Source organism: Vigna radiata, chromosome 9 (assembly GCF_000741045.1).
Source record: "Vigna radiata var. radiata cultivar VC1973A chromosome 9, Vradiata_ver6, whole genome shotgun sequence".
NCBI lineage: Eukaryota > Viridiplantae > Streptophyta > Magnoliopsida > Fabales > Fabaceae > Vigna > Vigna radiata.
Window position 1 is genome coordinate 3,631,340 of NC_028359.1, and position 12,917 is coordinate 3,644,256.

At 33.1% G+C, this 12,917-nt stretch overlaps 2 protein-coding genes across 2 annotated transcripts; one reads left to right on the top strand and one right to left on the bottom strand.

The window, feature by feature from the left end:
• Positions 1-440: 440 nt before the first annotated feature.
• On the bottom strand, positions 441-1,370 carry LOC106773613 (pathogenesis-related protein 2-like). Its single transcript, XM_014660333.2, has 2 exons — positions 1,015-1,370; positions 441-939 (listed from the first exon to the last, which is right to left on the bottom strand). The coding sequence occupies exons 1-2, from the start codon at positions 1,193-1,195 to the stop codon at positions 653-655; spliced, it is 468 nt and encodes a 155-aa protein (XP_014515819.1). The 5' UTR covers positions 1,196-1,370; the 3' UTR covers positions 441-652.
• Positions 1,371-11,609: 10,239 nt separating this feature from the next.
• Positions 11,610-12,416, top strand: LOC106773636 (pathogenesis-related protein 2). The gene is made up of 2 exons (XM_014660361.2): positions 11,610-11,874; positions 11,965-12,416. The coding sequence occupies exons 1-2, from the start codon at positions 11,694-11,696 to the stop codon at positions 12,249-12,251; spliced, it is 468 nt and encodes a 155-aa protein (XP_014515847.1). The 5' UTR covers positions 11,610-11,693; the 3' UTR covers positions 12,252-12,416.
• Positions 12,417-12,917: the final 501 nt, after the last annotated feature.

A 12,917-nucleotide genomic window follows, 5' to 3' on the forward strand; every position in this document is an offset into this window, starting at 1 on the left:
CATCACCAAATTTTATTTGTATGATAATAAAATCACAGTTTACAAACACACATGAACTTTGGTTTACATTTACAAATTCAACTAAGCGTTAGACGTGAATGATGGGAACGAGGTAAAGAAAAATGGAAAGAAGAATGTAAATATGTAAAATACTTTCTATACTCGTTGTAGGTTTAACTAGTATAGAAAGTGGAAAAGTTTTATATAATGTATTTATACTAGTCTGAAATTAGTGTAAAAAATCTTTTCTAACTAGTATAAAATGTCTTTCTTGCATTAGAGAGAAGTTTTGTTCAAAACGAATTGCAAAGTTGCTTAGGATGCTTGGAAGCTACATGCATTGCTGCCAAGGCATAATTTAGTTAAATTTGTTTTTTCATTTACAAAGCAGTCAGATGCATTTCTTCTCATCCAATTCATTCTTTAAGACAAACAACAACTTCAAACTTATATGCAAATATGCATTCCTTTATTATAATTCATAGATGAAGAGAGATATACAAAGATATCAGCTCTCACCGTCTGAGGCCAAAACAAATAAGAAAAACACACGTACATTATAAACCAATTTAACTTAAAGCATTCACTCCTCACAATAAAACTCAGTATGTATGTAATATCATAAGGTCCTTGCTCATAACTTTAGATGAATTCAAGCATTGGCCAAAAGGTAAGCCTCAATGACCTTGAAAAGAGCATCACTCTTGGCTTTACCAGCTTTGAGCTCATCTTCATTGGGTGGAGCATCTCCTTTGCTGTGATACTTTATGCTCAGCTTTACGACTGAGCCTCCGTTGGGGCCATCACTCAGTATGGTGTCGATGGTGATCTTCTCTGCAGTGTTTGGCAAAGCAGCACCTCCAACTATGCTGTAGCTGTATCCCAAGTTAGCCTCGTCTATTCCTTCTATTTTGTGCAATACAAACTTTGTCTCTCCATCTGCTTATTTGTTCACCAACTTATATTTATATGTATACACAAAAAAAATGTAAAGAAAATGAAGAAAGACAGTACCCTCAAGGAAAGAGATCTTCTTGATGGTTCCGGGGCCTCCGTTGCCTTCAACGATTTCAACACTCTTGAAAGAATCAACAGCCTTTGGGACGATGTTGTCGGCATCTTTGACAAGAGCCTTGTAAAGGATAGAAGGAGCCACGGGAGAAGTGGTTTGATCCTCGAATGTGAAAACAGCCATGATCAATATTCTAAATGAGATTGAAGAAAATGTTTGTTGTTGTACTGTGTTCTGTTGTGTTGTGTGTGATTCTTAGGGAGAGGAATGACATGTATTTATAAGGAAGCAATAGCACTCACTGCTTGAACCAACTCATTAGTTTAATTATTGTCTCATTTCATTCTTTACACTCTTAAATCAAATTCCTTTCTTTTAAGCAACTTTTGTATGAAGTACTTTAATCTGAAGTCATAACTCATGAGATGATATTTCTTTTAAACAACCTAAATCTTTATGTTTGCAAATACTGCAAAACATAACAAAAATTATGATTTGTATTTTCATTTTTCATGCTGTTTGTCTTTCCCCTATTTCAGTAATTGTGTATTTTCTAACATTTTTTCTTCTTGTATAATCTGTGAAATATTTTTCAATCTATCTTTCTTTATTTAATATGAAATAAGATTGATTTTATTTGTTTGTCAAGTGCTGTGACGTTGAATCATTCAAATTCAAAGAAGAAGTTTCCTCTAAAATTAAATTAATAAAAAGGTTAAATGGTAGACACATTATACGTTCAACCATGGCGACGCATGTGTACTGTATAGGCAGAAATGAATAATTCTGTTATATTAAATAAATCTTATTTTAGTTTGCGCTTTAAATACACAAATATTTAGATTTATAATAAATAATTTTGAGAAATAACTCTCATTTAGGAATAATTATAAATAAAAAACTAAATTGATTTTTATCTTAAAAATTTTTGAAATAATGATTTTAAGCTTTATTGTAATTTGATACATTAATTAATCATTTATATATTTAATGAAATAATTACGTAAGAAATTATGAATATTAATGATGATTTTTTTAAAATAATGAAATTTCTATCGAACCATCAAAATCATATAAATCTAATTTTTGTAAATGCGTATTAAAAATTAGATTAACAAAGCCATAGAAAAATTGATAAGTAAAAAATATATTTATTAAAAAACATATGAGGAATGAATTTTATAATTTTTAAACGGTTCTTTTAGAATATTAATTTAAAATAAAAAATAATTAGTAAAAATATGTATTGTATAAAATTAGAAAAGCAATATTTGTTTACAAAAAGTAATGAGTAACTGGTTATTAAAAACTGAAAGTCCAATTTCTCCCACACTACGAAACATTGTTTTCAAAAGAAAAAAAAGCGTCTAGAAGGCGTCTAAAAAAGCATCCCAGTCTGTCTGCATTCTGTACATGAATAGTTTCATATTAACCTTTTGTTTGACCCCAGTGAACAACCAAAAAGTAGAAATTAAAAGTAAACAAGTTTATAAAAATTTGATTCAGGTTTGCTTTTAATTCAGATCTTATTACCCAATGGAAAATGTTTCTTTGACACCATCGTTTGACACAATTTTAACACACATCCACGTGGCGCTTTTGTATTGGTTTATTTGGATTAAAGAAGAAACCCTTTTAAAAAATGCACATAATGGTAATTTAGGGATTCTCATTTTATGAAATTTTAATTTGGCAGTTTCATTCTTTCACTCTCGTTTTCGTTCTGAAGGGAAATCTTTCACCTTCGTTTTCACATTGGGCGTCCTCTCTCCGTTGGGTTCAGGTGTCCAAAACCTTGGTCTCTCCATTTGTGTCTCTCATTCGGGTTGTTCTCTCCATTGGCTTCTGTAGCAATCACTCTGTCTCTGTGCCAGTAAGCTCTCTCTTTTGCGTTCGGCGTCTTGGGCGTTGTGGCTCTGTTTTGCATTGTATTTGTCGAAGGGTTTTGGGTTTTGTTATATTTTTTTATATTTTTGTGTTTTGGGAACCCTAATCCACCATTGGTTTATTGTGCAGTTGCAATGGCGTCTGGTAACCCAACAGTAAGTTAAAGTCTTGGTATTATATATAGTTGTTATTTTTATTTTTTTGGTAAGTAATAAATTTTTTTTATAATGTTGTGTAGTGACGGGTTCGAATATCTCTTAATTCATCAATCATTGTTCTTATGAATGGGTTACTGAGAGAAGTGCATGTAGAACGAATTTCAATGACACCATTTTGTTGGTGTTTGCAGCTTCGTAAGGCTGTGGAGATTAACTGTGAATTATTGAAGGTTATGGTATGTCGGTGGGCTGGGCATGATGTTAGCTTTAGGGTCAGTCATCAATTGGTTCCATTTACTGTTTTGGATGTTTTCATGACCACTGGTTTAGACATAGGTGGCATAGAAATTCCATTTGATGAATGTATAGTTGGTTTGGTTGGGGAAATGTTTAATTCAAAAACCACAACTTTATTGGATTTGGTTGACAAGTTTAATGTGATTGTTTCGGACGAAAACATTGAGGTTGATGTTGTGTGTAGATTGTATATATTTGTTTGTTTGGTTGTTTTTTTCTTTCCTAGGAAGTCTAAGATTGTTCTAACATGCCTTCAAAAGTGTTAGATGACCTAGATAGTTTGTGTTTATATGATTGGGCGACCGGTGTACATAAACACCTTGTAGATAATTTGAATAAATGTATGAAAAAAGTTATGTCCGAAGGTATCGCCAGCACACTCAGTCTTAGTGGGAATGTGGCTGTTTTGTAGGTAACATGCTTGCTTTGTAGTTCTTTAAACACCTTTGTATTGCACTGTAAAATATGGTTGACTGTAAGTTATTTTCATATTGTAGGCTTGGGCGGTAGAGAGACTTTCTTTGGATGGTAATCCAACTCATAGGAGGTTTCCTCGCATGTTGCGTTGGTTCCCCTATAAGACAAGATCATTTGAAAAAATGGAAGAATTGTTTAAGACTGCAGATGTAAGTATTTGATGCATATCGTTTTATGTTTTATTTTAATTATTGATGCTTTTAATCTACAAATAAATGTGTTTGAATGTGTTGTAGTTAAAGTTGGAGTGGTATATTGGGGAACGTGTTCATGACATGCTCGAAATCATTGCGGCTTTTGAAATGTTTGATGGAGGGATAGATTTAGGAGCACTGCCGAAACGATCGAGAGTTGACGAATCAGATGACGATACATCGGATGACGGCACTTTTGAAGCAAATGTGGATGAGAGATTGAAGAAAAATAATAAAGAAATGATAGCGTTGAATTTCAGGCTTGCTTCCTTGACAAGGGAGTTATTTTGAAATTCGTCAAATTCCCAATTTTAATGATGTTTTTAATGAAGAAGGTCTTGGTGGAGGTCATGAAGAACCAGTGGGTGGAGTTGGTGAACAAGTCTTCAATGAAGAAGGTGTTGGTGGAGGTAATGATGAAGGTGTTGGTGGCGGTAACGATGAAGGTGTTGGTGGAGTTGATGAAGAAGTTGGTGGAGGAGTTGAGGAAGACCTCATAGGTGCCTTCAATGAAGAAGTTGTAGGGGATGAAGGAGCTAGAAATCATGTTCAAGACCTTATTGAAATTAATGATGATGGAGAAGCCCAGGCACCGGAAGCATTGGTTGTTGCCCCTCTGTGTGCTATCGCTAGTGACCCAAGGTCTAGAGAGCGGAGGTAAGTAATGATTTTTTTGGTTTTATGTACTTGTACGGGCATAGTTTTGAATTTAGAAGTACATTTGTTTTTTATCAGGATCGTCTGTGAGATAATTGGCCAGACACTGAGCACAAAATCTATTTATACCTTAGCTCCTTACCAATACGTTGATGACATGGTAAGTGTTTTTTGTGATTAGTTGATTTATACTGTGCATATTCATTTGAAATCATTGATGAATTGTGAATGTGAAATTGGTGTTATTTGCAACCACCATATTTATGCACATTGAGAAAAGGAGGACTGGGGTTTGAAGAGGATCCTTTTCAGTTCATTATATGTGGTAAATTGTTTGTATAGAAATTTGACGTGGTGTAGTTCATTGTAGAAATAATGTGTTAGGCATTTATGATTGATGTATTTGAACCTATCTGCATGACCTTATAATATAGTACAAATACTATATAAAAGAGTCACACAGTTATGATATGTATTGGACAGTTATCTAACTAGATTATAAAGTTTTAATTTTAAATTTTACATACAAAAGTTCCTACGCCAAAATTATACATAATCTAAAACTCTGAAAATAACTATATTGTTGCATCACCTCCATTTAGTGCTTGCTCCAGGAACACCTCTTTTCCCTCTGCTCACACCCACAGGATGATCATAGCAAAAATAGAGAAGACTAGGAAAACATACAACACAAAACACAACAAAAGGTAAGCTAAAAATAAAAACAATTAACGATATACATAAATTTAATTAAACATTCAAGGAAGTTGCATATACACATATAATGACAAACTAAACTTCATACTTGACAGACTATTGACTTGACCATCCAAATTAGTGTGAATATGTAGCTATGACAGTTCATGCACTTGTTATGGTGAAACAGTTGGCCCACCCCAAGCTACCACACAAGGTTAGTCTGTTATCATTCACCTTAGGCCAAGGAAAAGCCTCTAGGCTAGGACCTCCTGCTACTCTCACGACATGCCCCACCCCTCTCTACTTGAGAATGGGTGACCACCACTGAGAAATTCCTCCTTAGAATTCTCTTACACACCATTTGAAACAATATATCTTACCTTGATATTTGTATTATACTCATACATAATCACACATCATCCACATATAAATCCATTCATTACTTCAACCAATAAAGAACAAAGGAGAAAAGAATGAATGGCAACCTGAAACATTCGCTCAGCGTACACACTTGTTGAGCGACCCCGGACTCTATACGCACAACGACCCAACTCATTGTGCGAATCCACTAACAGTGCTCCCAACTCTCAAACCACTCGCACAGCGACCCCTCTCGTTGTGCAAATAAACTCCCAGTGGTACCAGACCCCAACCCCTCGCATAGCGTCCTAAATTCACTATGCAAAAGCCCAGACAATGACCAACCCCCCCAAGCACTCGTTGTGCACACCCCTTCGTTATTCGAATAAATCTAGAAATGATCTCATACCCCAACTAGGCTCTCAGCACACAGATTCGTTGTGTGAATCATCAAACAGAGAGCAAACCCACTCAACCTTTCGCACAGTGCACCTTCTCGCTATGCGAATTGCTCAGATAGAGAGCAACTCACTATGACCACTCGTTGTGCGAATCAATTCGCTCAACGAGTCTACATAATTCTGTAGCACATATTCTGCAGAATTATGCAACTCAAACCCCATTTACCAATTCTAACTATTTTTCTCAACTCTAATCATCCTAATTTGTGTTATATGCCTAATTAGACTTAACTAAGTGTTCCTAAACCTTACTAACATCAATCTAACGTCTTTACTAACCAATTTCTACTTTAAAACATCTAATTCATCAACTTAGGGGACCAAATCACATTCTACCACTTTTGACACTATTTTCAGCAACTTAAGGACTCAAGCAAGTCCTAATTGACCTATCTAACCTATTCCAACACAGCAATTCAACACCCAACTCCTAATTCAAAATTTCACTACCCCACTCCCTCTAAAACTAACTTAAACAAGTATAACTCACTTAAATTCCTAACTAATCACTCTCATATCAGATTCCTCACATCTCTTATGACCAATTACAAATTACGCATCACCCAATTCAGTTCATAAACACCACTTATCAATTTCACAATCAAGCAGTCAAATTACATACAGCACCATTTTACTCAAAAACCTAAATTTAGTTCAATCATTGACATGAACACAGAATCATCACACTTACATGCCAACTACTAGTTAAAGCAATAATCTAGTTCCCCTAACCTTGGAGAAATTTGGACAGCTCTACAGAACCCCGATTGAAACTTGCACCGCAAGGAAACTTTAGAAAAGCTTACAAATCACCAATTGGTGACAGAAAACGACTCTTAGAGCTTAAATTCAACTAATAATCAAGAGAAGGAAACTCCAAACACATGCAAGAGCAAAAATTCTGTGAAATCACAAAATTAGGGAAAACCTAGAAAAGAGGAACGAAACATACCTGCTCAAATTGAGAAATTGATCGGACAAATAGGTAGTCCTTGACGTTGTGATCGTCTAGGTACCTCCTGATCGTCAAACAATGGACCTAAGAGCGATAAAGAGTATAAAGAAGTTAGAGAACTCAAGAATAATAGTGTTCTAGAGAGATAGATGATTTAGATAATGAACCAAACTTTAGAAAGTTCTATTTATATTATAAGATTATTTTTAAAATAAAATGTTCCTCTCATTATTTTAATACACCTATCTACTCTAATACTCTATTTTCTATATTCTTACAATGATAGTCAAGAAATTAAAAAAAAAAAGAAAAAAAACTACTACTACTAATCATAAAGAAACATAATAAAAAATATTGAAGACGTTTTATTTTCATACTTTTTTTTTTAATTTTTAACCAATATCCTAAAAGATTTACTAACATTTATCTTTTAATTTATTTCTTGAAAGAGAGAATTTGTTTTATTTTCTATCTTCAAAATAGTATCTTCTATAGATTTTTAATATAAATAAATATATATATATATATATATATATATATATATATGATTATAAATTTTTATTTTTTGAATAAGAACTTGTTAATGTGATCTTTGTAAAATAATCTTTAATTTTTTTCCGGAAATTAAAGTTATTGTTTTTTTCCTCTAATTATCTATTTAAGAACACATAAAAACTGAAAACTATTATTTCAATTGCATAAGAATGAAATTAATATTATCTCTAGCAAAAATCACAATAAAAATTAATATATAATTTATATATTAAAATATTTAATTACCAAAAAATTTAAAACTTAAAGTGGTTATGAATGTCTAAGCAAACATTGTTTTGAAATTTAACATAATTGTTTAACAAAATAGCGTAACCAAATGAACCATCAATGATAAACGCATTAAATGCTATATGTGTAAACATTATCCTAAACGCTAAACTTTATTCAATCAGACTATGCCTAAATGTTTAAGAACGTCTAAGGCTTTTAATGCATAGGATATAGTACTCTATTTTGTGTTGTGTTGTGTTGTATTTTTATTTTTCTATGCAAATCATTAAAGTACATAGCTTTATTCAAAAGTTTTCCATCATATCTGAAGAACGTTAAGAAATAGAAAGATATTCTGGGAATGCCTTCTATCTAGCACTTCCGTACAAGCAGCACAATTATCTCTACAAGAAGCAACATAGCATTTGACCCCGTACCAAAAGTGATGGAAACCTATTTAGGGAACTAAATGGATATCCATTCAAAGGAGCATCAACTTAAGCTAAGACTAAGATTCCAAAAGCTCTTTCTTGGTTTTCTCTAAGCCTTAGAAGGACTTTAACTAAATAATTGTATATTCTTGTTTTTGTAGGACTCAATAAAGTTAGGATATCATGGACCATCCAACCAAAATCTTCTTTGGACAAAGGAAACAAAAGAGCAAAGGCATATGAGTTTTCTTCATGGCTTCCGGATTAGAGTTGCAAAGGAAAATAGCTTTCAGAATTGGAATTCGCCCAGCCAAAAACCTCTGAAGCTCAATGCCTACGATTGGTCTTTTTCCCATTTGAGCCTTATTGTCCATGTGAGAAAGCATGGGCCATATGCATCGCCAGTTGGTTATTCGAATTTTAGAGGGAATTTGGTTCGGAATAGAGGCCCTTCTTCACCTATAAATAAGAGAGTCGTGCATTGTAATTTCTCACTTTGGAATATAATGAAATGTTGCTTAATTACATTCTCAGCTTCGGGTACTCTTTGGTCAGACCTGGTTTTCACATTCTCTCACTTTCCTCTAGCTTCCTTCCTTGGTAGGAAGACTATCTCAGCTTAGAGGTTCCAAAACTATCCATTCACTCACTCAAACCTTCACCAAACACTTTCCACATTAATTTCGATGCATCCAATGTTCAAGCCCCTGCTTCTCTGTTCAGTTAGCTTCTGTCATGCTACAAAGCTTGGAGGAGCTTACATAAAAAAGTATACACATTTACGAGAAATTCAATGCTTTAAATAACAGATCTTCTTCGAAGAACTCTACATAAAGAGGATTGCATGAAGAGAAGAAAAGAAAAAGAACTAAGATCTATTATTGCTCTTATGCTTTCAACACTCTCTCTCGCTTACATCGTTACACTATATCTTTGAAAAAGAAAACTTTTATTACAAGTTTTCATATATTTTTTGTATTGAGAAATATATCCTTTCTAAGTAAGTAATCATATGTTCTTTTATTTCAAAAAGCATTATGTTATTTTACATATTCATGAGTGAATTAAATACTTATTGGTTTAACTTAGTAGAGTTAAATGATCTAGTCAATTGGACTAGAGTAAACTAGAAGTAATGGAACTCGCTTAACCAGTTATGTTAGTTTGTAAAATCTTACGCAAGCTATTTAGACAGTGGAGACCATTGGTGACAAACCTAAGAACCTCCAAGAATCTTAATGGCTTAAGCCTCAAAGAGCTCATTGGAATTCTAAAAATGCACGAGCTAGAATTACAACAAGACAAAATGTTGAGGAATGAGAAAAACATTACCCTGAAAGCCCAACAACCATTAAGAAGAACTCCTACCAAGGCCTTCAAAGTAGAAGAACCTTTTTAGGAGTCAAATGCTGAAGAGGACTCCATGGAAGAAGAAAAAGAAGATGAACTGTTGTTCATCTCTAGGAATATCCACTCAATTTGGAGGAAAAAGAAGAATACTCCTTTCAAAGGTAGATGTGTTGGGTCAACCTCTAAAAGTGATCAGAAAGATAAATGAAAGGAAGGGTTAGTGGTGTGTTATCATTACAAGAAACTCATACACTTCATGTCTGAGTGCCTTAACTTAGAATTTTAAAAAAAGAAAACAGTCTTCCCCAAAAAAGGAGAAAAAGAAGGTACTCATGTGTACCTGGGAAGATTTAGACTTGTCCGAGTCTGATGAAGAGGAAGAAGAATAAGCAAAATCAAAATGTGTGCCTCATGGCAGATAACATTTAATATTTGTCAGACGACTCTGATGAAGGGGTAGACTTTTCTGAACTACACTCTACGATTCAGACTTATAATTAGTTGTTATCGAACTTTTCAAAACTATCAGACACTTTCAAAAGTTTAAGAAAGCAATATAGAAAACGTTCTTAAAAAAATGAAGTTTTGAAAATGGACTTGACAACATCTAAGGATGATGTAAATTCTTTGAATCTACAAAATAGTGACCTAGAGAGGAAGATAATTGAGTCCAAAAGACAAGTTGAAAATATATTTTCAAAAAATGAAATGCTTGAGAAGAACTTAAACATTGTTGAAGATGTTAAATGTGTTGAACCCTTTCGACTTGAAAATGACAACTTGCTTAAGGTGTTAACAGAATGTTTGAAGGAAACGAATGTTTAGGTCTCTTAGTTAAAGGTTGCAAACATCCACCTGACAAGAAAGGCCTAGGATTTAAAGGCAAAAATGCTCATTATCTTCTCCTTGGAGTGCTTAAGGAAAACTGGATGTAACTCAGTTTGGAGTGAACAAAAAAAAAGTGTTTTCTCTTTGCTTTCATTTTAAAAAACTTTCTAAACGCTTAAAAAAATCTTTAAGTGTTCAACACTATTTTGCAGTCCATCTAACTCCTAAAATAATGTCTAACACTTAGTCTATCTAACACCTACAATAATGTCTAACACTTATTGTGAATATGTGTGAGTATTAAGTGTTTTATTGAGATGGTGATTTTGTGGATATGTGTGGTGGTGATTCTTGAAGGAATTTGAATGAGAAATTCATGAGATATCAATAAGGAGGTATCCTAATATTTTACCAACAATTTTAACTCATAGAAAGTAACGGAGCAGAGAATGACATAAGGTCTCATTCATTGGATTGTTTTGATCTTAGATGCGAAGAAGACTAATCTTATAAGTGGTATAGGAGTTATTTCTATTTTAAAAAACCTTTAATAATCCACAACTGATGTGTATATATTATATTATTTTAGTTATTTAATATTTTGTATTAATATCATATATATTTTAATTATCAATTTTATAATATTTTATTTAATAGTTTTACATAGTATATGAAAGGTTGGAATGTAAGTTATAAACTAAAATAATAATTATAATAACAATGTAATGTTTATAAATATGTAATTGTGGGAAGCCACGAGACAGAATTAACGTAGTTCCCACTCATATTATCTATTACCACATCTATGGCAAACAGTCGCCATCGTTGAACTCAAGATTGACGTGTATACAACTTATCTTCTTTGAATTTGAAAGGTTCTCAATCGCAATATTTGACAAACACTAGAAAATATAAAAATAAGAAAGAATAATGCTTGATGACATACTATCTCTAAGAAGATTGTTTATTTTGAGAGAAAATATAATATGGGTAAACAAAGAACGAATGAATAGTCTAATAATCTTATATCATAGAAACAAACACAGTGATATCATTGTGCTTATAAATAGAGGTTTCTCATCTGCTAAACTCACACAGCGAACATCTCCTTCTATTCTCCTATTTTATATTCTCTTCTGTTTCGTTGTCTCATTTAGAATCCATGGCTGTTTTCACATTCGAGGATCAAACCACTTCTCCCGTGGCTCCTGCTATCCTTTACAAGGCTCTTGTCAAAGACGCCGACAACATCGTCCCAAAGGCTGTTGATTCTTTCAAGAGTGTTGAAATCGTTGAGGGCAACGGTGGCCCCGGAACCATCAAGAAGATCTCTTTCCTTGAGGGTACTTTCTTTCTTCATTTTCTTTACATTTTCTATGTTTACATATAAAATGAAGTGATTTAATATGTGAATGTGGTGAACGAATGAGCAGATGGAGAGACAAAGTTTGTGTTGCACAAAATAGAAGGAATAGACGAGGCTAACTTGGGATACAGCTACAGCATAGTTGGAGGTGCTGCTTTGCCAAACACTGCAGAAAAGATCACCATCGACACCATATTGAGTGATGGCCTCAACGGAGGCTCAGTCGTAAAGCTGAGCATAAAGTATCACAGCAAAGGAGAAGCTTCACCCAATGAAGATGAGCTCAAAGCTGGTAAAGCCAAGAGTGATGCTCTTTTCAAGGTCATTGAGGCTTACCTTTTGGCCAATCCTTAGATTATTGCCAACGTTCTTAATTATCTAAAACTTTGCTTTCAGTGTGTTACACAGTGTTTCCTTTCTTATTTTTGTTTTGTCCTATTGGGAAAGGCTTTTGATATCTTTTGTGTATCCCAGTTCATCAATAAATTATAATAAATCAAAAGCAAAATTTTAATCTTCTTTTGTGTGTTAAACCATGAGTTTAATTCAATTTGAATTGAGACTGTGTAGAAATATTTTATATAATAAGCAATGTGGATTTGATTCCTAACATGCATGTACAAAAATCTATGACACCAACACTAATCATAAGGTAATTATAGTTTCTAACCCAAATCATATTAAAAAATATTCTACAGAAATTGTACAAATTAATTTCTCTTAACAAATTTAAACCAGTTAAGTTCATGATTAAATGTTAGGACGTAGGACTTAATTTTATTTTCATTATTTTATAAAATTAAAAATTGGTTCACTGAGTTCTAGAAAACTTGACAACTCTCCCCTCCGTCCACTTTGACTGTTTGTCGTCACAGTCTCAAGCTGTTTTTGTCATCTTCTTTAGGCAGCTTTTTTTTCCGTCTTAAAATATAGGATTTAGAATATAATTTTTTATTTTTTTTTTAATTATACATATTAGAATACAAAATAATTTAAACTATATAATTTGAAATGATATAA

Bases quoted from the DNA above. Each gene is read 5' to 3' on its own strand.
- LOC106773613 (XM_014660333.2), bottom strand. From the start codon at position 1,195: ATGGCTGTTTTCACATTCGAGGATCAAACCACTTCTCCCGTGGCTCCT. The intron at 940-1,014 runs GTACTGTCTTTC...ACAAATAAGCAG, and splicing joins GAAGATCTCTTTCCTTGAGG to ATGGAGAGACAAAGTTTGTA.
- LOC106773636 (XM_014660361.2), top strand. From the start codon at position 11,694: ATGGCTGTTTTCACATTCGAGGATCAAACCACTTCTCCCGTGGCTCCT. The intron at 11,875-11,964 runs GTACTTTCTTTC...ACGAATGAGCAG, and splicing joins GAAGATCTCTTTCCTTGAGG to ATGGAGAGACAAAGTTTGTG.